Source organism: Letharia lupina (assembly GCF_014066315.1).
Source record: "Letharia lupina isolate WasteWater1 chromosome Unknown contig_4, whole genome shotgun sequence".
In the NCBI taxonomy this organism is placed as follows: Eukaryota; Fungi; Ascomycota; class Lecanoromycetes; order Lecanorales; family Parmeliaceae; genus Letharia; species Letharia lupina.
The window spans coordinates 2,295,692-2,318,431 of record NW_023502973.1 but is presented as its reverse complement, the minus strand read 5'-3'; the positions used below and the strand labels follow the sequence as shown (position 1 = coordinate 2,318,431).

The window sequence follows — 22,740 nt, the reverse complement described above, 5'->3', positions numbered from 1 at the left end:
GTGTGGCCGCTGATCGAAGCAGTATCAAAGATGTGTATCAGGCAAACGGTCAATCGCTTCTGCAAGTAAATAGCAGCAATCTTTGACGGGTAACGGCCCGAGATCAAAGCTGATGAACGACACCATGGCACCAGGCATGCGGAGAGATACAAACGATGCCAGAATGCCATACACGGCATTCCTGCCATGGCTGTTCATGCGCACCAGTAGAAGCATAGCAGGACGCCTACCTTTGTGGAGGCGGGAAGGAACGTAGGATTCTTGGCAGTTTTATTCCCAATCGGGAATTCCGTGTTGGGAGCTGACTCCCGAATCGAGATTCAATCGTTAGCATAGAGAAGCTGCCAGACATTGCACTTCTCCTGGATTATAACAGAAATCCCCGGTGTGTTTGTAGGGTCCGAAAATTCCTATATCATGCCCATGTCATTGATATTTCCGGTAAGCAGAGATTGATGTGAATTCTCGCTTGGCGCAGCGTTAGAAAGTCTTCAATAGACAATGCCATAATCGATTGGTCCAGAACCATCGCCGTTTTGGTTTGCAAGCTCTACATGGACTTATATTAGCTGTATGCTTGCCGAGGTGACAGATGATTCTCACCTGCAAACATAATCATCGAAGAAAGCTCTGAGAAAGTCCTCCGGTCAGTATCTACTCTTCCTGGACGGGAAATGGAGGCATGAAACATATGTCTGGACTATGGAAATCCCGCATCATGCCTCATGACCCCCGAATACATACAAAGAAGGGAGTTTAGGGAAGGGGAAGTCGTACTGATGATCGAAGCTAAGCTCAGTATCCGCAAGGAACTGAGATTCCGTTCGCATGGTGTCTGATTCGAGCAAAAGATTCGATGGATTGTTCCCCGCGGGTGACGGTACGAACTGAAATCACAGTTTAATGAAATGCCTCTCATAGCGGGGACCTGCTAGGGTCGGACTCGCATATCTTTTGGAGCGCACTCTTTGACCCTCCTGGCTCTCGAAGATCATGCAGTCTGATGAAAGTGCTGATTGACACGCTGACAACACTCAAATCAATATCCCTCAGACCCGTCTCTCGCTAATCAAGCACGACGTCTACCCATCCAGATCCAGCATATCCGGGCTTGGTCCTTGATGGCTTGTCTCGAGAACTGGTAGTTGGCCTTCGCAACAAGTGAGAGAAAGGAGTAAGCCGACTCGGTCGCTGCATTAGATGCTGTGTGAGACCCTGAGATCTTGTCGAATTGGAAGACCATAGATGGTGATGTCTGAGGAGGTATAGGGAAAGCAGAAGGTGAAAGATCCTTCGGAAGGGTAGTCTTGCCCTTACTCTGACCGCGAAGCATATCCCGGCTGTATGCACAAGCGGCGTGAAAAAAGGACTGATTGATGAAGATGGTAGTCAGAAGCGCCCTATCGTCGATCAATTTTGCGAACGTCAGCATGTCCGTTATTGACTTGATGGCATTTCTGTATAATTCTTGATTGACTTTCCGAATGTCCAGACCTGGACTTTGGTCAATGGGTTCCTCGTTGGTAACTGTACGGTCAGGAGGCCTCACGAGGCTTTCATCGTCACCGGCGGGGCTTTCTTGAATAAGAAAGGCGATTTGGAGGTGGTAGAACAAGTGGAGACTAAGGTACGGTTTTGTCTGGTTTGCTTTTACAGTAGCCTGGTAATTCACCGCGCCATATCCAATCTCCTTGGGTAATAGACAGTACTCCTGAATGATCTTTTGTTTTCAACCCCTCGATTATATCCATGCGCTGCCTGTAATCTGAGTCGGATTGAAATCTTATCTGACTGGAACCAATGTTAAGAAAATCGATTGACTGTGCGTACTCCAACATCATACGGGTCGTGTGAAGATGAATTTCGGGCCCTGGGGGTTCAGTAACTCCTCCGGGCCCTGCTCGAATGATTGCAATGTCCTCGCTGTCTCGTAGCCTTATATTAAACCTCGTGTCTTTTCAAGCTTGGAACTCGGCCAATTCCGCTGCACTGTAAGCTCACAGTCAGCTATGATCGATCAAAGGTCATGGTTTAACAGCAGAGTTGTGAAACATATCGCTTAATAAGGAGGTTTTATGTATAAAGACGCACCAGAAGAGCATCACTTTTGCCGATGCTTCAAATTCTTTGATGTCAATGTCCTTTGACTGAACTCGGGGCTTGGAAGCTTCGCCACTGAGGTCTCGCTCTATGTGAAACTCCGGACCGGTATCGAGGCATGACTGCTCTTGATGTAGACCAAGTTCTTGGGCCACTGAATGGTTTTGGAGTCAGCACTTCCTTTTTGGGGTGTCTTTGAGTTGTAGAACAGTTCTGGCAGCATATACAGTTGCAACAAATCACCATTCTTTATGAGTGGGTCAAGATGCCTGCGGTTTACGAAAAACATGTTGTCCAAATATGCATGGAAGAAGCTATCAAGTAACAAACCAGTAGAGCTGAACAATGGTAGCAGCTCACCTTGGTGGAAATGAGAAGAAACGGAAGGGTGCCTTGCTTCGCCATCGTAGTCATGCTTGGTTTTTAGGCTAATCTTTCTGTGACCAGGCGCTATGGCCATGGGGCCTAAATGACGATAGTAATGGACAGTAGCACAAGGGGTTTCACTGGCAGATGATTCGGAGCGTTCTCCAAGTGAAATCTTGCCATTGGCGCCTCCATTCGCTGCGGGAAGAACGGTGGTGGGCGAGATTCCATGACCTGCTGGTGCTCTAAGAGCTTGAGAGCTTTGAGTGGATATTGGGGGTGTAGGAGGAATCAAGGGTCGAATGGACGGTAGACTAGAATTCTCGTTTCTGTGTGTTCTGGAGATGTTGTCTCGTCCACCGGCATTGCCTGGAGAAGAAGTCCTTCCTCTTCTCCTGCCATCCCCTTGAGGCCAGACGCAATGCTTCGATAGACTGGCGCAGTGGTTGTAAGGCCATGCGACCACCGGGGCACTACTGATTGCTGTTGCTTCCCCTCCCAAACAGCGTATCTTGAGCTTGCGACAGCCTTCGCAAGCTATGCTCGTGTGCTTCTGTCTCTTGGGCGAGGTGGGAGAGCCTGGAAATGAATGCGGCGTACTAACTTTGATGGAGTCCATGCATACTAGCAGTCATGTCTTTCTACGCTGAATGTCTTTCTACGCTGAATTATACAATGTAAATGGTCCATATGAGTTGCGCAAAGGTCCAATATTTACCTGCACGACGGAAGGATGAACCATTTGGGGAAAGCTCTCTCTCGAGAAGCCGCAGCACGCAGCACGCAGCGCGGCAATCCAGAAATCTAGTCTTGAAACGTGGAGCGAGTGGAAGAGTTGAATTGGCGATTCAATCATGGCACTGCCACCTGATCTAACTGTCCAATGGACATGCTGGAAATTGGATCGAGGTAGCGCTGCCTTTGCCAATGTTACATGGCTGGTCAGCCTGACAAAGAAGTATGATAGGATGCCCGCATGCTCGCATCCGCGGCCATCCTTCCCACCATCATAGATCTTTGAGAATAGCGATAGGAGAGATAAACGCAGGACTGTAGTGACGGACAGTGAGGGCATTCTCAATATTGCCCTCCTTATGGCGATGACGTACATAGTGTCGCAAACCATGGTCTGAGCGCGCCCACCGAGTCTATCACTTCCTTTTCGCAAACAGCGGCCAGACCTTTCTTCTTGTGTTGCAAAGTCTTTCCGGACAAAGTTTCTGCCAGCTGCTGCTGTTCAACAGGTCTAATGGCGCGCACTCGAGCCCAAGAACACGCTGACGAATCGAAACCAAAATATTCCCCGAAAGAACCCAAGCCTCGAGGACGCACTGCAGCCACAGCAGAAGACCAAAGAAAGACGACCGGGCGCAAGGACAGGAAGCGCAATGTGGACGACGTGGAAAATGCAAAAGATGAGCAAGCTCCTGTCTCAAAAAAGAGTAAGACCGCAGATTCGACATCAACTGAAGACACGAAGCCAAACCCATCTGCCGTTGACATGAGTAAACTTGATACTATCCTATCAAGCTACGGTGTACACCCTCTACAAGATACGAGCCTCCCCAGACGGAATGAACCTACGCCAGAAACCGTACTCGCGTTGCTCTACCTAGCCATGCTCAGCTCCGCACGAATTTCCCACGAATTGGCATATAAGAGCCTCCAGTGCTTGATCGAAGCGGGCTACCAAGATATTGAAACGTTGAAAAGGAGTACATGGCAGGAGCGGACTGAGGTCTTGACAAAAGGTGGCTACACGAGATACCGCGAGAAGACTGCTACAGCCTTGGGCGAAATGGCAGACTTTATAGAGAAGGAATACGGTGCGCTATATCTCAACGATGGTTCTCCAACACAAAACCTGCCACTGACTCCTTTCACGAGTACAGACAACGATCTCAACAATCTCCTCAAGAAAGCAGACTCGTCCCCCATCAAAGTCCGGAAATTGCTGCAGGGAATCAAAGGCATTGGCAAGGTCGGAACGGACATCTTTTTTGACGTTGCCCAAGGCATCTGGCCACCTCTGGCACCGTTCATCGACCCTAGGAGTGTGGAGACGGCCAAGCACTGTGGTCTCGGCAGCGATGTGGAGGCGCTGTGGGATGCGGTCGGGAAAAATCCAGTTGAGATGTGCAAATTGAGTTCGGCGCTCACCATGGTACGGCTGGAGAAGAAAGAGAAGGAGTTTCGGTGACTTGCAGTCAGTGCATAGGTCATGTTGTTTTTGAGGCAGTTAATCCATGTTATGGGAGTGGAGGTGGGTTTTTGAAGTACGATTATATACAGAAAGCAAAGGCTGACAATCCTCAAGTCCCAAACCCCTTTTTGCTCACAGCGAAGTTGTTGAATGGACGAGTGCCACTTCTCGAAACGGCCTAGCGCACCTGGTGAAATCATGACTCTATAAAGTAACATTTGTGTTGAATCCTCTTCTTCCATTCATCCTCATTCTATTAATGCGTGCATCCATCTACCTTACAACAATTGAGAGCTAATTACGTCAGTTGCTAAAGCACTTTAAAGTAGGTTCTGAAGCGTTAATTGCGGAGCTTACTCCGACCTTGAGGGCATGACGTCACACCTCTTCAGCCAATCAATTGAAAGACATTGTATGCTGACGACATCGTCAATTACGCGAACACTTTCACTTCCACTTTTGAGACGATACTCACGCTCCACTTACACAACTCGCACCTTTACTCTCTCATCCATAACTAAGCTCCAACATAGTCAAAACCGCGCCCAGTCAAAAATCAGCAAAGCGTTCCCAGAAGCTATGGAGACAATCAAGCAAACTGTCGCCCAGAATATGGGCATTAAGGTATGTTCCTTCTCTGTCCCTCAATGGGCACTAACGTTATCGAATCATACTGCTATCATGTCTCCCACCCTCGTCTTGGCTTCATCTTAGCTTCCAATTACGTGCCTTAGAGGGAACATACTGACACCGAACTTTGCTTAGGGGTCTCATGAACAGGTGCCAGAAGGCCAGCGTTTCGACCTTGACGACACGCCCAATCTCAAGGGGAAGGTCGCCGTCATCACTGGTGGGTCTGAAGGTATTGGTTATGGCGCCAGCCACACACTCCTTTCCCACGGCATCGAGAAACTTTTCATTCTTTCCGTATCGAAAGAAGTGGTCGATGGCTCGATCAATGCCATCAAAGAAGAGATGGGCGAGGAGACAGCGAAGAAGGTTACATGGTTGGAGTGCGACCTTTCAGACTGGAAGAAAGTGAAGCAGACAGCGGATAAGATTGCAGGTAGTACCGACAGGATTGACATCTTGATCAACAATGCAGCGAGGGGGATCATGACATACCAATTGACCGACTATGGGGTCGACCGTCACGTCAGTCCCCTACTCTTCCTGTCGCGGAAGCTGTACTAAATTGTGTATAGATGGCTGTGAACCACATGGCCCATGTAATCCTCACTTCGCACCTGCTTCCCATCCTGAAGAAGACGGCTTCCAACGGCAACACCGTGCGCATCAGCAACCAGGCCTCGAACGCCCACCAAGCCACACCCTCAGATACAAAATTTGAATCCTTAGACGAGCTAAACAGAGACCTTGGTCCAAATGGTCAATACGGTCGCTCGAAGCTCGCCGCAATCCTCTACTCCCGCTACCTAAACCGTCACCTTACCTCCTCGCATCCCAACATTCTCGTAAACGCCACGCACCCCGGTTTCGTCGAAACCAAGATGTCTTCGCAGGACATCCATGAGCCTTACCCCCTAGGCGGCTACGCCATGTCCGTCGGCATGGCGCCTCTGAAGAAGAATATCATGCAAGGATGCGTCAGCACCGTCTTCGCTGCTACGGCTACGACAAAGAGTGGAGAGTACATATGTCCTCCCGCCGTGCCGGAGAGTGGCAATGCGATGGCACAGGATGAGCAGCTAGGGGAGAACTTGATGAAGTTGACGAGGGAGATTGTCAAGGAGAAGACCTATGAGGACTCAGCGGCGAAAGGGTGTCCGTTCACGGATTACTAGTCTTTTGTCCCGGAGGCGGAGGAATTGTTCCACGGAGACGCATATGATGGCATAGCATCAATTACACAAAAAGTCTAGCGGGCGAACATTGAAGGCTGTTTCTCTGCTTCTACAAACGTAGTACCATCACATGGCAAGCTATAAATAAACGAGGTCCACAACATCATTCCGTCGGATTTCACCCCCACTACCCGGTTCCGCTACGCGTACCAATTCGCGTCCAACCCCAAACCTGATCAACCAAGCCAACCCCAACCCCAACCACACCCCCCTGTCCTCCTCCCTACCAGGCAATAAACCAAACCAAACGCATCACACCACACCACAACCCCCGGCGCCAACGCGCCATCACCCGCCATGCCGAAGCGCAAATCCGCCAGCGCCGCGGCCGAAACCTACGACGCGGACGGCGGCGAGGCGCCCCGGAGCAAGAAAGCGAAGGGGGGCGAGGGGAAGAAGGAAGGGGGGAAGAAGGAAGGAGAAGGGAAGAAGGAAGGAGGAGGGAAGAAGGAAGGAGGAGGGGAGTTTTGGGAGGTATGGACGTCGGCCCTGCTTGTTGGATGGGTAGTGTGGTGGTTGTTGATATTGGCTGACGGTGGGATGAGAGGGTAGTTGGCGGGGAAGCGGCGGGTGGGGATTAGTGAGTTCAAGGGGAAGACGATGATTAATATACGGGAGTACTACGAGAAGGATGGGGAGAGTTTGCCGGGGAAGAAGGTATGTGTGATGTTTTTTGCTCGAGTGGCCATCTGATTTTAATTCTACGGCGCTGGTGCAATCGCCGGATCGGAGTCGATGGAGACGGTGTCTTCGGCCGACGCTGACGTGTCTCGGATTGTTAGGGCATCTCCCTCCCTGTCGAACAATTCAATACCCTGATCAAGCTCCTCCCGCACATCGAGACTGTATTGGCGGAGAAAGGCCAGAGTGTCGAACGACCTGATTATAGCGGCGCGGGTGCGTCGGCGGCTATGGACGAGGACGGTGACGAGGAGGATGAAGAGGTGGAGGGCAACGGGAAGAAGAATTTCGAGGAGACGAGTGACGATGAGTGAAGGTGTCGTGTTGATGGTCAAGCTGTAGTCGTGAGACATTCAGCATGAGGCTTGACTGGAGACGATTTGCCATACATTGCACTTGCAGCATGGAGGAATATGGCTGGAAATCTGGACTGACTTCTATCACATGATACCTCGGAGCTGGCAGCTGAGATGAAGCTGTAATATAGTGGAATTGATTCGACTTGGTGCCTTATCGAGTTCGTTATGATCTGATATTGATGAAGCACGGGTCTCAATCACAATGATGACCATATATAAGATAAAGGTCGGAAGTGAAGTGAAGCTCGTGGCTCCGCTCAGCTGCTTTGAAAATTGGCGGCTCCCAATTCGAGTGATGATCATGGTACAACGCTCAGGAAGCCGCTTTGTCGGCTTGAGCCTCAGCTTGCGGCTCTGGACTTATTGCTGGGGGTGGCCCACCCATCTTCGGCGGCGGAGGCGGTGCACTCTTCGCAGCTGGAGTAGAATCCTCCTCCTTACTTTTCTGCTCCCCTTCCTTGAAATATTCATCAAACGCCGAATTCGGAGACACAGCCTTTCTCGCTTTCCTCGCCGCCCTCGGGGGTCCAGTTGTAGTAGCCCCCGTAGGTGGGGGAGGAGGCGGAGTAGTCAATGTTGCCGGCACCAGAAAATCACTGGATTGTTGGTTCGAGCTGGTCTTGTATAGAGAGCTGCCCGAGGGGTAAGATCTCAATTTGGCAGAAGGTGGCCTGTTTTCTTCGTTGCTGAAACGCGCTGTCTCAAAAAGCGTTTCGCCCGGTCCAGCAGGCGGTTCGTTTAATGGCGCTGGGAGTCGATGTAGTGCCCCAAATCCCAACACACAGCCGAGAGCTCCTGAACCTCCCCAGCTGCGAGATGGTGTAATAGTGACGAGTCTCGTCACAGCGTATTCGTGATTGTAGACCCACAGCCTGAGGGTGCGAGATAGATAGTCCTCCACCAATTCTCCGAGGCCTGCTTCACCGCGCATGTTGCCCTCGGGTGTCCCGACTATGTAGTCGCCGTAAGGTAAAAGCCCGGCTATGTCGGCAGGGGAGTCAGGGATCACATCAAGGACATGCCAGACATCCTCGGTAGATGAAAGCGGTGTCCATTGCAGCGTGAGACCCAGCGTAGGCGAGGGTGTCGGAACAGCAACCTGGAGCGTCCGCGCGCGTTGACCCTTTGCGCTCCAGATTGTCAAGGCAACATTGGAGCCCGCACAATTCCGTATTTCAACAGCAAAAGAGTTCGTGTCAGGTTCTTCAATTTGTCGCCCATTGATGCCGACGACAAAGTCGTACCAGGGCTCAGTGGGTATATCGTTGTTCTTGTTGCGCAGGACTTGAAAGCCAAAGGCGCCGTAGCTGTCGCGGGAGGTTTGAGACGGGGCGTCGGAGTCGAGGCGGGATATGAAGCGGTTGAGGGCTCCGAACATGTTTGGTAAGGACCGGATAGAGCTTATAAAAATCGTACTCGTAGAGGCACGATGAGAACATTGTACAGAATTCGAAGCAATTCGTGATAGGGCTGAAAATCGCCAAGGAGCTACGAGTAAGGCAAGCCAAGTCTTTCTACTTTTGCTACACCACGTATCAAGTTACAGACAAGATGTTAGCTGCCACATGAAACAGTCCCATTACTCCAAACTTGAGCTAGAGGATCATCAACGAGGAATTCCACGGGCTATCTAACGTCCTCTCTGGCGCTATTTCGTCACAATTACCCGTTGATTCCGAGTCGATGTTCGAAATCATGAGAATGACAGTCTTTAGTGCCTCAGACTGCCTCTTTTTTGACACCTTGCCTGTTTATCAAGTCCATTTCGGCAAGTGAAAACTCAGCGAGACTATTTTGTATTTGGGAGTACAGCTTTTCCTTTGCAAACAACACCATGGCATTACAATCAAGCACCAAGGAGGCACGCAGCTGATACAGCTTAATGTACTCGGTCATGGAGCTTATGAGTCCACTCATTGAAGAAAGTGGAGTATCTAAGGTTTCAAGTCGACCAGTGCCAAACCGTCCGCTTGTTCCCCATCTATGACGATACCACTACTGGACGCCACAGAGTGAGCCGTTTGCTTGTTGACTTCTCAGGGAGACCGGAATTGAGACCCAGCCTCAACTGCGTGTTACGATGTGGGTGCCGTATCGGTGCATACCTTACGCTCCGAAAGCCATCATGCTACCTTGTTGAATTACTGCGTGGCTTTCTTTTCTCACAGGTCCAGAACAATTTTTGTTTCTCCAACGCTCTTCAGGAGTAATACGCTCTTTCTCACTTTCGCTCCTACTCGCTATGAAACATGCGATAAAACAAGCAGGATTGGAACATGTGTACGGAGTAGAGCGAATCACATGTGCAGTACAGTTCGTTACTCAATCTAGCAGGCACTTGCATGCTAACGGAAAGTAACGAGGCGAGATTGCGAATGCAAGATCCTACGACCCGGGCCGTCTGTTATTAGAGGTATTTAGTTCGTATGAGGTTCGATTCCTACTGGCGCTGGTACAATGGTGTTGCGGTGCTTTTTATTTCTCCATCGTACCTTAACAGCCGTCGGGCACCCCGCATCCTTGTTAGGTAAAAAAATACGTGTAATTTACCTTCTCATGCTCGCTACAATACACGCTATTAAGGCTGAAAACTACCCTGTGCATGTGACGAAGTAGAATCTGTATGTATTTTCTCACGGCTCCTTTGCTTCAAGTGCGCAGCTCTTTCCTAGCCTTTCCTATTCCCAACGAGAGATTGAAAGCCCAACATGAGGCTCAAAGACCACTCATCTGTATCCGTCGCGTTTGGGACGATTCTTTTCGTGGCCTCCTTCAGATTTCTTTTTTCAACCTTTCAGTCGCGGAGTACTATTTGGAGTCTTAGGGCTGTTATATCATCCAGGCGGGGTCTTGGCAACATCTATCTTGCAGACATTTACCAACCAATGCCACCACGGAACCCAATAATTGGACATTTAGACTTTTGCTACAAGGTTGCGTGTACCCTGCCCAAAACTGCACATCCTCGTCACCTTCCCGACATCATTCGACAGACACTGCCAGACCTTGGCCCCATCTATTACTTGGATACCTAGCCCTTCGGTCCTTGCTGGTCGTGAGGTCTGTTGAAATATCAGGTATGTGTTGTGTAGAACAGATGGATTAATTTCTCCAGATCTCTCCGGGGCCAGGTCCTAAGTACAGTACAAAATCAGGTGGCTGGGAAACACGGTGGCTGGGAAGCGTGGGGGCCAAATTTCGACAACGTCTACCAGCTGATTACATCAGTTCACCCAGGGACATCAACGCACCCAGAATACCATGCCCTGAAATACTTTCTCAAACCCATTATGGAGGGGCTGGACATAGTCACAATGGAGGGAGACTTGTGGAAGAATTGGAGAGGAATCTTTAACCCAGGATTTAGCGTAAATCATCTGATGAACTTAACTTGTAGTTTAGTGGAGGAGCCGGACAAGTTCTGTGATATTCTACGAATATGCTCGAAGGACCAGAAAACCTTCTAGATGAAGGATTTGACGGACAATCTGACTATGGACGTCATTGGAAGATTTGTTTTTTTGGGACACTTCTTTGGAAGCTTTCCTCCTTCACTGACATACTTACAGAGACAAACAGCTCGACTCTCAAAAGCAAAACAATCCTTTGGTAGATGCTGTACGCATTCAGGTCCGCTAGTTGACTTTCGGGGCCGATGGCAATCCCATTACGAGAGACAATCCTATTCACCTTTTGGTTCACTGCTCTAAATTACGGCGAACAAACAAATATGTCTCCCGAGGAGTAGACAAACGGGTCGCCCAACTTCAAAACAAGAGAGTCCATTCCAGCAGAAGGACAAATCGATAATCGATCTAATCTTGACCACATACATTGCTGAATTTTCAACAAGAAAAACACAAGTCATGAACAGCACTTTCAAAAAGTTTACTATGCGTCAGATCGCATTGTTCCTTTTCTCCCGACATGATAAAACCAGCAGCACAGTCTGCTACGTCTTCTATGTTCTTGCCATCAATTCCACCATCCTCGCGCGTGTTCGCGCCGAGCACGCCTCAGTCATCAGCCCGGATGCCTCAATCATCGCCTCCCTAATCACATCAGATTGATGTCTACAGACAAAACTCCTAATACCCTTGCCGTCATCAAAGAAACGCTACGTATGTACCCCGCTGTCTCAAGCACCCGGGCAGGTGAGCCCAAATTCCTCGTGGTTGACGACGCCGGCCGTCTTTTTCCCACAAATGGCTTCCTAATCTAGGCGAACCCGCAGCCCGTCCACCGGGACCCGGCCTACTGGAAGCAACCCGACGACCTTATTCCAGAACGCTGGCTCGTGACGCCGGGCGACCCAATGTATTCCATTAAGGGAGCGTGACGGCCCGTTGAGCATGGGCCGCGGAACTGTATTGGGCAGGTGCTAGCGATGCTTGAGATCAAGGTTATCATGGTCAGGACCGCGAGAAGTTCGAAGTCGACCTTATGTATGGAGAGTGGGATCATGCGAAGAGCATAAGGACTGTGTATGGCCAGACGGGGTTACCAGATCCAGCGGGCACATCCGAGTGACTAAGGTAGTTAGCTAGCATTTGTCATCTGCCATCTTGTGAATGGGACGTGTACATTGACTCTTCTTTTTCAACAACGTCATTGATCTCATGAAGACGCCTCAGATCGGTTTCTTCAGTCGAGATGATGACGCACGTCTACTTTTCTCCTCAAAATACAGTCATGCTGCGAATTTGGGGTTTAGTCAGAAGGCTTCCTATGCATTTGTTCTTGGAATTATCGAGCGGATTCATCGGCGCGTAACAAAGACGAAGTTAGAACTTCTCATGCTCAACATATCACGTATTCTATGGCTTAACGTTCAACACTCTAGGTTGACTTTTTTCCAGATATTCATCAGCATCTCCATATTCTCTCAAATTCTCTAGTATGAAAGCAGCATCTTCCACCGCTTTCTCGCACACGGCTGGCGCGATCCACCATGGCTGGAGATTCCCTTGCCGATATTCTCAAGATCGAGAACAGTCTGAAGTCGGACCCAAGTCAACCATGTTGCATCTGTCTATAAGACTTCGAAACGCTCTCTCCTAAATTCGGAGTCTTCAAAGCTATTAGTCGACTTGCTCAAATTCATTTGAGGACTAGATTATCACTGTATTGTAGGTTAAGACGGAACTAAATATCCAAGGCTTAGAACGCCGGAAAAGCAACGAACCAGACCCAAGTCGACAACCGCAGACCAACACACAAGACCCAAAAGAATACTCCCAAAGACAACGAACCTGAGAAGTCCAGAAAGATCCCACATTAACCGAAGACGCCCAACCAGAGAGCAACAAGAAGACTCAGACCCCCCAGAAAAAGCCCAGCCAACACCAGAGCCCACGCACAAAAAATAGAAAATAGAGAAACCATCAGTTCTCCTGGTCTAATGAAGTACCACCAAAGTCTGCTGGTGGAGGGTGGTTCGTTGCCGTTATCACAGCCGGCACAGGGGACGCGAAGTTCGCATTGACTTTGATTTGGCGTCGGCGCCTCTGACCAATCTTCTTACATATCAGTTTGAGGCATGCGCAATCGAATGCTATTTTCACCTGCTTTAGAGCATTAAAGCTCAGTATACATTGCCACCTGCGCATATTCGAGCCCAAATTTCTCTTTCTCCCAAGGCGAAGAGAACAGTTCGCATCTTGGGGGGCTAGCCCCTGGTTGCAAATCGTAAAATATGCTCGAAACTAAGAAAACGAACCAGCATTGTTCCTATCATGGGTGTGGAGTACTCATCAGGCCGTTATGTTTGCTATCATATTCGAAGGCCTAGATATCTCATTTATTGTGTTTTAGCATTTATTTGTATTGTATTTTTATGTCTGTAGTATAGATATTGTCATTGGCAGCCAGCAATGAGCTTGTCGATTCTTTCAGTGTGCTTGCTGAGCATCTGTGTTCTCTTTTAGCTGACTGTCAGTGCTCTATATCATAATGATAGATGAGAAGGTATGTATGTGGATCAGTCGCAATGGCTGTGAAAGAAGAGGTGTTTCAAGAGGCATTTCAAACATACGATGAAGCCAGTAAATGCAGCCTCTGCTGTGCCAGTAAGGATGGGACAGCCAGCAAACAAGACGGTATTGCGGCGGTCGACCAGGCGATTGTTGTGAGCGATCGTGCCTGCATTTCTCGACATGGGGCCGATGAACGCCACGCGCGCGGCCGCGTCCATGAGGATTGCTTCGAGCTGCCTTGATTAAGAAGTGATAACTCTACCACAGATTCGATCCTGTACTTACGATGCGTTGAGGGTTGCAAATGAGTCTACTACGAAAGTCAGCATATTTTATATGGGCATGTCACGCGAACCATGAACGTCCTACAGTGGTGCCACAGAAACCAGTAGAGCAGAATTATCACAATGGTGGTTGCTACTGACAAAAGTGATCGATGGAAGGGCGAAGAAGAGTGACCATTGGATAACGCTGAGAAACAGAGTTTTACCAAATGCCAAGGGGTACCAGAGAAGGATAAATTCGTACTAGCCTCGGACTACGTGAAAAACTAATACATTAAATAAGTATATAAGCTCTTCAGCATCCTCGCTTGCAACATCTATCGCATCAAAACTCTGCTCGACACTACTGTGGGTCAAGTAAAGCACCGAACCTGTTTCATTCTCATCATCACCAAATCTGCAACATGTCCGCCCCCAAGTCCAGGGACCAAAGTGATCAGAGAACGCAAGCATCCTTTTCCGAAAAAATGCGATCAGCCACACCATCTCAAACACACCCCACAAAAACCCCTCGCCACTCACCTAACCCTCGAAACAAACACCACAAATCAGCGGACAGAGCCTCAACCGTTATCGGATCACGCATAGAAAAGAAGCGAACGGCCCACGGCAACAGGAACGCCGCTTCATCTCTAAGAGCCACAGCCTCCAAGGTCCTCATACGGGTGTTCATCAATAACCGACTCGGTACCAAAACCGAGATTCTGTGCTCACCATCAGATACTATTGGAGCGTTCAAAAGAATCGCCGCGGTGTATTTGGGCACGAGGCCCGAAGCCATGACGTTGAAGAGACAAGGCGAGCGCCCGTTCAAGGAGTCTTTGACATTGGAGGACTACGAGATCCATAATGGATCGGCTCTGGATCTTGAAATTGATACGTGTGATTCATAGGATTCTGCTTCTCACTTTACGGGTTTTCGGATAGAGCACACATTCACGGGAGTGTTCGATCGCTCAGTTGGTATATTACCGTTGGCGCAGGCAGGCGGGCGTTTTGTTTCTGGAGATAAGAGGGAATTGTCGAGTCCGTGTCTTGGGTTTAGGTAAAAGATGTGCCATAGAAATCAATTGAAAACGATTATCCACAGTCATCACATTCTAACCGCCCTTTGAAAAGTAGGCGATGGCCAGAGACAAGTAGTACGTATCCTGGTACGGGCTTGAAAAGGTACATCGACATCAACGAGGTTGAAAAGACCGACAAAGTTTTCTCCCCGCCAACGGCCAGAAAATCTTCACCCAGTGCTTTACGTACGCTAAAAGACCAACCCTTTCAAGTTCCTTTCGACCACTTCGAGCGCTCGAGGACGCCTGGTGACGCTTAGCACCACCATAAGTAGTTAGCCTATTGAATTATCACCACTTTGGGGATTGAAGAAACGCTTTGCAAGTAAGTTGGCAAACGTGGGATTGCACCCACATCGGACCTGATCTTCACCTCCCCCCTTCTACCCTTTTTCACAACAACCAAGCGTATGATTGATGGATGGCCTTCTGACTGTGACAAACCTACTTACGCAGGCAAGACGAAATGACAGACGCCGATCGATTCGATTTTCCGCAGGCGAATTTGCGCTCACCGAATTCCTTTCTGGTTATGGAATCCGTGGACTTGATTTCTCCGCCATTTTCTATAATCTGGATCGTCTAGCGTGACGAGCCGGTCATGGAATATATGGACTTGGTTTCACCGCCAATTTCTGCAATCTAAGGTAGATTGTCCAGCGCTGACGAGCCTATTACAAGGATCGGTATCCAAGTTGCCGGTGCCCGTCCATTTCGCATAACGACGCCAAATGTCCTAAGGGAACTACCGGGAGAATCCTTTCCCAGCAGTCGCCAGGCTGTATATGGGCTCAGCGTTACCACCCATTTGCTTATGGTTTCTCGTTGTCAGATTTTCTTCGCGCCGTGTGTTGTTTAGTGATCGATTTGCTAGGCATTTTTCGGCTCAGGATGAAACTCTGCAGGTTTCTGCTGAGAATCGAGATCAACATCTGCCGCGCCTCAAGAATCACCAGTCCGCGTATTGCCCCATACTCTACGTTCCTGCAGCTCACGTATAGGCAGGTGGGGTTTAGAATCGAACGGAAGGCTCCGAAGTTTTCAGGATCAATCGTATCTTTTTCCGTCAAAGGAAAAAATGAGACTTTGGATACTACTCATATTAGAGACGGGCAATATCTATCTCCTAGTCCATGCAAGCCAGAGGTCTGCTTTTGGCACGATCTGTGGATCTCGGTTCGGTTTTATTCATTCATGGCTTTTCATCGGGGGACTTTCCCATGACTTGTTCTCGATGAGTTGGCCAGGAGTCCTATTCTGGGTCCACCGAATCGAATCGATAGACCACTAGGATGGCTTTCTACGTGTGACAGACAACCAAAAAAGCCACGCTTTTCGATGTAAATTCTTATTGAGAGCTGAAGCCAAGCCTCTTTGGATGCAGACTGCGGTGTCCACCTGCCCAGAAGCCCGAGAAACCCCAAACAACCTTCAGCTGTCTTCACGGATCAGTGTGAAGCAGGCGACTACCAAATATATGTCAATGCCATGGCGGTGAGGAAACTAGACACAACGTGCGATGGGGGCGGTGATACCTGAGGAAAAAGGATAAATACCTCACTACTTCCATCCACTCCCCTCTTCACATCCACCTCTCTCTCAACTCGACCACCCCCCATCTCCGCACCAATCCCCTCTCAAACACATCAACCGCAGCCCACCATGCACCTCACCTCCCCCTTCTTCAACCTCTGTCGGAATAAGGTTCCCAGCCTCCTCCCAGCCACCTGTTGGAACAATCATCTAATTTGTGAGGGGTATAAATACTGGCCCAGGGGAGTCCTGAGATGGAATAATTCATGCAATCTACACACTACTTATTCTACCATACCTGATATTCTGACAGGTTATGAGCCCGGGCTTGACGCTTACGCTATTCTATATCTATTCTAGCCAATCATGGACCCCGAAACCTCCACATTCAAGTCACCTATTCGTCAGCTTACGGACAACAACTACTCTGAATGGCTTATCGATATCAAAGCTCTTCTTAGGGGTAAAAAGCTCTGGAACTACACTCAAGAGGCCCCGGATCCCGATAAATCAGTCACGGCCCAAGCCAAATGGCGTGATTCAGCAATGGAGGCTGCAGACCTTATTACCCCTACCATAAGTGGCCCCGTTAAGCAGAAACTTCAGGCTAACGCTTTTGACGATGGCTATCTTATGATGACCTCCTTGGCCAATATCTATGCCCCGAAAGGTGACGCCGAATTCATGCGATTAACCCGGGAGTATTACTCGCTCCGGTACGAAGATTTCGACTCTATGACCCACTATCTCACTCAAATCAAGACGCTCGAGGAGCGTATTCGCGATATTAATATAATTCTCGACGACGATAAATAAACTCTTCTATGTCTCGGCATGACTCTCCCAGAACGATTTCAATATTTCACTAAGATATGGGCTATGACGCCGGGGATGACTGCGGATAAAGCGAGAAATATGCTTCTGGAGGAAGAGAGACGTGAAAAGACTTTGGATACTGGTGCTGTGGGGGTGGGATTGGTTGCGACAACAAGACATCCGAGTAAGAGAACTTCTAGCGAAAAGGCTATCGACAATGATATAGTATATCCTCGCTATAAGAAGAGTCACGAAGCGAATATCTATTAGAAGTTACACCCGGAGTTAGCCCCGGAATGGCTACAAGAAAGGTGGACCATTAAGAAAAGATCTCGAAAGCGGAAATGGGACGAGTTACAACAGCAAGATCAAGAGGCACCAGGTGAAAAGAAAGCATTCATTAACTTATAACAACCAGAAAGGCTTATCGATGACGATCTAGGATAGACTTATCGATAACGGCCAGAAAGGCTTATCGGTAGCACCAGGAAGGGCAGCAAGAAAGGCACCAGGGAGGGCATGACATCATTTTTCTGTATAGCATCATGTTTTGAGTGGGCTAGGGGAGGCTGGTCACAGGGGAGTGTCGGAATAAGGTTCCCAGCCTCCTCCCAGCCACCTGTTGGAACAACCACCTAATTTGTGAGGGGTACAAATACTGGCCCAGGGGAGTCCTGAGATGGAATAATTCATGCAATCTACACACTACTTATTCTACCATACCTGATATTCTGACAACCTCCTCCCCTCTTCCTCGCCGCATCGACAGCCCACATCTTACCCGTGCCCTCTGCTCCCCTATCACGCGCTCCAGAACCGCACTCCGCCCTCTCCCGCCGCGACGTCAAGCTCTCCGGCTGCGGCGACATCCTCGTCTCTCAGGTCTCCGGCTCCACAACCAGCGTCAACGGCTGTCTTGACGTGAACGGGAAGTGGGTCACGGATGGCGCATGCGCGCGATATTTCGTCTATGGCGACGCCACCGGTACGACGTGCCCTGATTATTTGAGTAGAGGGTTCTTCACGGTTTCGTCTCTTTGGTTTTCTGGCTTGCTCGGCATAGCCCCACTGGTATAAGTAGAATACGCTGACCAGACTATGTTTGTTTAGGCGATTGGTTCGCGACCGATAACGACTACTGCAGCTTCGCCACCACGGGCGTCACGACTTTTGGCTGTAATAGCTACGTCGTCTCGCTCTTCCGCGTGAGCATTTCCCCTCCCGGTTTTCCCTTTCGGAAACCCCTTGCCCTCCCCCTCTTTCGAAAAATGGGTCATGTATCCTGACACAACGTAGCAACTCTCAGGCACGACCTATCTCACCGCCACGAACTACGGGCATCTCTTCAGCGCACAGGCCATCCCACAGTGCACCCAGGCGATAAGTGTGCAAGGGTACAACTCCGGCCTTACGGTCACGTTTAGCTACAAGCAGTTGGCGGCTAGTGCGTGTAACTAATGACCGGAACTCGTAACTTGAATTGGGTCATCGGATCCGTGCCTGACCGCAAACTCGGTGTATTTCCTTTGTCGCCAGTGATTGATTGCTGTGAATCGCACCATGGTTCCGAGACGACTTACAGGTGGATCCGCAGCGCATTTGAGCTCTTCACGCGTGGACGTGGCGCAAGCAAGCAAGCAAGCAAAGTATCCATCTATCCAGGCAGCATCTCGAGCTTCACTCATCACGTGGATGGCACCGATCGTCGAAATGCGACCGCTGGGTGAAATCGAAAAGTGTGCGCCTCTACAGCCACATGCCAAGCCATGGTCTGGCCATCCATCCTATGCCCGCCAAACAGGTCCTCAAAAGGAGGCGGATTGCATGGGCGAAAAGCCAGTTAGTAGGTCCGCACTTCCCGCCCGTCGTTGACGTGCTGGAGATGGAGCGTTGGCATTGGCGAGAAAAAGATAGTATACTTGTGCGCCGGGTTTGCCTGTTGAACAAAAACTATGGGATCAGGCTGAAAATTCCTCCTGTTGTTGTTATACGGGTTCCGTTCAGATGAAGCCTTACTCCGCATCATCAGCGGTCACGAAGGTTTTTGGGACTCAGCACTGCAAAAAAAGGTGATTCTTCCGGCGACACGCTTGGTACCAAAAGTTTGGACAAGAAGAAGAGACCTATTGTTACATCATTACGCCACGAACAAGGTTAATGAAATCCATAACAGTGTAGACTGTTCGCACGTCCTTTTTCCACGCCCGTAAGCGTTAATGTACCCTCTCATTTGTAGTTCATACAGCGCCAACCATGCACCAACGAAGGATCATGATCATTGTGTGACAGCCCTGACTCCTTGCAATACTAATGCAAACACCAGACCCCTTGCCACTTCGGGGACCTGCAAACAGTCGAAAACCCTGCCCAGCGCCTCTCCACTAGCCGCTGCTCCCATGACACTGGTCAGAGCCTGCGGCATGCCTTTTCCTACAAGCAGCTTCCTAGCCTTTACTCTCATACGCTCTTTTGCCTCTTCGCTTGGTGGTGCCGGCCACGCCTTAAGCTCTTCTTCTGTCGGTAACGCGTTTTCTCGTAGTTTGTTGAGATGAGTGGCTATGCCACTGTCAGATGTATTGGCGTCGATAATGGTTTTTTGAAGCAACACGCGAATGGCTTCGAGGTTTGGGTTACCAGGACGGAGCAGAAAGGACTTCGCGGCGTTTAGGAGGGTGAGGCGGAGAGTCCATGCGGAGGAAAGAGCATAAAGTTCGTTGATTGTGGCGAAGAAGAGCTCTACTGCAATGCTCGTTTCCTGGCTGGTCAGGGGTAGAGCAGTTCGAATAGGCGGCGGCTGTTTGGAGGTGGGAGCGGGTGGCTCGCCAGGTGTGACGGAAGAAAGGGTACTCTCCCGGGATTGTGAAGCTTGCGTGGTAGGGGCGGTGCTTATGGATGTACGGAAAGTGCTGCTGTCATCATTGGAGACTGATGGCCGAGGCGACCCTTGCGAAAACTTGTAGTCATCAGCTATCTCGCTAGGCGGAGGTGGTAGGTGAAGTTCATTCTCCTCGTCATGCTGTAGAAATGCTGGAATGTTGTCTTTGGACCGCACTTCTGACGGTACCCCATCTGCTGGATGGGCCGCGCTGACTTTGAGATCCAATTGATGGTCAGGTGCGGACTGGCTGGGTCGACGAGGCAAAGGAGGTGGTTTCATGCTTTCTGTTTGGGCATTGGCCGAGGAGCGTGGACTCTCCTGTGATTCTCGTTCCTGGACGAAGCTTGGTCTCGCCAGTCTATCACTGTCTATATGGGGCAACGCTGAGGTAGAACCATTCACTGATCGCGGTACTGGGCTCTTGGAAGTCTGCTTTCTCTGCCCAATAGACCCTACACCCCCCAAGACGCCAGTGACGCCGCCCAGGAGAGCTTTGCCGCCACCAGCGGCTCCTTTCGGGGCGCTGGAAAGCACATCAAGCATGCCTTTGCCCATTGTCTCGAACGCTGCTGGACTCGGGAAACCGAAGCCGCCCTGCTTCGCAGTGGGAGATGATCGTCCGAGACCTTGATCCTTCTCCAAAAACCGCTTCATGCCTTCGCTTTCGGCCAATCGCTGGAATGACAGCGCACTGCGAAGGTAGAATTCCAGCTCGGAACGCAGAGCAGATTTAGTCTTATTCTTCCAAGCCGGCACAGTTGGGTGCCTTTCTGCGAAAGCGGCAACTCCGGAAATTACAGATATGCGCCGTAAGACTTCATGCAGTGTCTCAAAGTCCGAATAGATACGTGCAATCATCCAACCTGGATATTGAGATGTGGCAGGTTCGATTTGCAGTAGGTACTCAGCTGTAGGTTTCGATCGCAGGTTACCTTTCTCCCCAGGTACAGAATCGTCAAAAATGGAGACGCTAGCGTTGTATAGGCTCAATGGTGGCACTTCGTATGACTGTGTCTCTGAGTCCTTCAGAGCAGTCGGCTGCTGCGAGGATATTATTTGATCAAATGTTGTGAAGCTGGGGCTTGATTCTGCGATCTTGGACTCGAAATCCGTTCCTGTCTCGTCATCAGCAGCTAATGCTGAGGAAGAGCTGTTGGCCATTGCTGAGAGATCATCTCGCGAAGATGTGGGCGTTGCGACAGCGTCGGTGGTCTCCCCAGAAGATAAAGATTCTTCGGAAGCTTGCTGAATCTTGACGTCCTCTGCAGCAATCAGCTCGCTGAGTCTTTGCGCCTCTTCCATGGCTTCGTCCATAGCTTCTTCCGCCCTGCTGACCGTTCTTTTGTGCTCAGTCTTCGCTTGCGTCTGAGCATCAGGTGACTCGGCAGACTTGACTTGGCTGTCAGATACTCCGTTTTTCGCTGCCTCAACGGCGCCTTTGACATCTCCATTAGCAGTAGCTCCTCCAACGCCTGCATCTATGGCTTGGAGAATCTCAGTATCACTTTCCTCAAGACCGTAGATGATCCATTCGTTGATGAATTCTGGTTTTGAGCAGCTCGTCACTGTCATTTCAAGGATCACACTGGCCAGAATCTCTCGCAGGAACACCGACACCGGTTCACATTCGTACACCTTTCGGTCCAGGAATGTATGTAGTATGTCCTGAGCCACTGCTTTGAGTTTCTTGTTCTGTTGTTCGACATCTAGTACGTTGGCGAGACTGCTGCTGGGGTTGGCCTCTAGGTAACGGCGTACAGATTCTGATGCACCGCCAGAGGGTGCCGGAGACTTGAGCGCACTCGAAAGCTCGTTAAGGAAGACAATGACGATGGATGAAGAATTTGTCACGAATTCTAGGAACGTGTCTGCGGGTCGCTTGCGAGATAAATGGTTTGATATCGCCAGCAGAAAGCCGGTCAACGTCTGTCGGCAGGCGAGTGGGAAGGCGTTCTCCAGAGGAAGGACCGGCGAGTACCACCATTTTACATAGTCGCGTATAATAGTGTCAACCAAATTGATCAAAGCACCCTTCGTCTCGGGTGGAAAGCCAGGAAAATCCAGCTCCTTCTGTGAGGGTGCGGCAGTTGGCGCATCCCGCACACCGTCAAGTTCACGGCCCACTTCTTTTCTCTCCTTCCATTCCAATACCCTCATAACAATATCGAGACCCTTCTTCCTCCTCTTACTGGCTTCCAGTGCTCTGGCTTCGTCATTCGCATTGTTCTCAATATCCCCTTCCCATGTAGCATGTAATACCACTCCTCCGACAATGCCTATCAAGACAAGCCCAACCCTTCCCAGTACCAGCCAGGTGACAGCCCCAAGTCCAATGATGCATGCTCCAAGGGTTTCATTGCTGGCATTGGAGAGGAATTCGAGGCCTCGGGTTGTCAGATCTCGGGCCTGGATGGCTATGCGCTCCGAGGTATCCTTCTCTTGCGGAAGCTCGCGGGCTCGAGTGTTGTCGACGGAGCCAGTGGTATCCATAGGTGCCTCAAGATCATTGTGCTTCTTATATCGCGCGGAAGGCTCTTGATATTTACAAAGAACTGTCAACTTTGGAAAGAGCGTTCCTGCGACGGGGCTGAAAAGGCGCGCGGAAAGCATTCC

The 22,740-nt window shown here is 49.9% G+C and overlaps 8 protein-coding genes across 8 annotated transcripts; 4 read left to right on the top strand and 4 right to left on the bottom strand.

Annotated features, from left to right (window-relative positions):
• Window positions 1–1,069: 1,069 nt before the first annotated feature.
• On the bottom strand, window positions 1,070–3,085 carry HO133_008171 (uncharacterized protein; the record flags this gene model as incomplete). Its single annotated transcript, XM_037299039.1, has 3 exons — window positions 1,070–1,622; window positions 2,092–2,254; window positions 2,431–3,085. 3 exons carry the CDS (start codon window positions 3,083–3,085, stop codon window positions 1,070–1,072), a joined length of 1,371 nt encoding a protein of 456 aa, XP_037156375.1.
• Window positions 3,086–3,715: 630 nt separating this feature from the next.
• On the top strand, window positions 3,716–6,474 carry HO133_008170 (uncharacterized protein; the record flags this gene model as incomplete). The annotated part of the gene is made up of 4 exons (XM_037299038.1): window positions 3,716–4,662; window positions 5,203–5,293; window positions 5,435–5,824; window positions 5,875–6,474. 4 exons carry the CDS (start codon window positions 3,716–3,718, stop codon window positions 6,472–6,474), a joined length of 2,028 nt encoding a protein of 675 aa, XP_037156374.1.
• A 357-nt stretch (window positions 6,475–6,831) lies between these two features.
• Window positions 6,832–7,529, top strand: HO133_008169 (uncharacterized protein; the record flags this gene model as incomplete). Its single annotated transcript, XM_037299037.1, has 3 exons — window positions 6,832–7,008; window positions 7,087–7,191; window positions 7,317–7,529. 3 exons carry the CDS (start codon window positions 6,832–6,834, stop codon window positions 7,527–7,529), a joined length of 495 nt encoding a protein of 164 aa, XP_037156373.1.
• Window positions 7,530–7,887: 358 nt separating this feature from the next.
• HO133_008168 (uncharacterized protein) lies at window positions 7,888–8,952 on the bottom strand (the record flags this gene model as incomplete). The annotated part of the gene is made up of 1 exon (XM_037299036.1): window positions 7,888–8,952. The coding sequence occupies one exon, from the start codon at window positions 8,950–8,952 to the stop codon at window positions 7,888–7,890; it is 1,065 nt and encodes a 354-aa protein (XP_037156372.1).
• A 5,285-nt stretch (window positions 8,953–14,237) lies between these two features.
• On the top strand, window positions 14,238–14,726 carry HO133_008167 (uncharacterized protein; the record flags this gene model as incomplete). Its single annotated transcript, XM_037299035.1, has 1 exon — window positions 14,238–14,726. One exon carries the CDS (start codon window positions 14,238–14,240, stop codon window positions 14,724–14,726), a length of 489 nt encoding a protein of 162 aa, XP_037156371.1.
• Window positions 14,727–16,799: 2,073 nt separating this feature from the next.
• Window positions 16,800–17,249, top strand: HO133_008166 (uncharacterized protein; the record flags this gene model as incomplete). Its single annotated transcript, XM_037299034.1, has 1 exon — window positions 16,800–17,249. The coding sequence occupies one exon, from the start codon at window positions 16,800–16,802 to the stop codon at window positions 17,247–17,249; it is 450 nt and encodes a 149-aa protein (XP_037156370.1).
• An 801-nt stretch (window positions 17,250–18,050) lies between these two features.
• Window positions 18,051–18,526, bottom strand: HO133_008165 (uncharacterized protein; the record flags this gene model as incomplete). The annotated part of the gene is made up of 2 exons (XM_037299033.1): window positions 18,051–18,317; window positions 18,389–18,526. The coding sequence occupies 2 exons, from the start codon at window positions 18,524–18,526 to the stop codon at window positions 18,051–18,053; spliced, it is 405 nt and encodes a 134-aa protein (XP_037156369.1).
• Window positions 18,527–19,524: 998 nt separating this feature from the next.
• On the bottom strand, window positions 19,525–22,737 carry HO133_008164 (uncharacterized protein; the record flags this gene model as incomplete). The annotated part of the gene is made up of 1 exon (XM_037299032.1): window positions 19,525–22,737. The coding sequence occupies one exon, from the start codon at window positions 22,735–22,737 to the stop codon at window positions 19,525–19,527; it is 3,213 nt and encodes a 1,070-aa protein (XP_037156368.1).
• Between the last annotated feature and the right edge of the window lie 3 nt (window positions 22,738–22,740).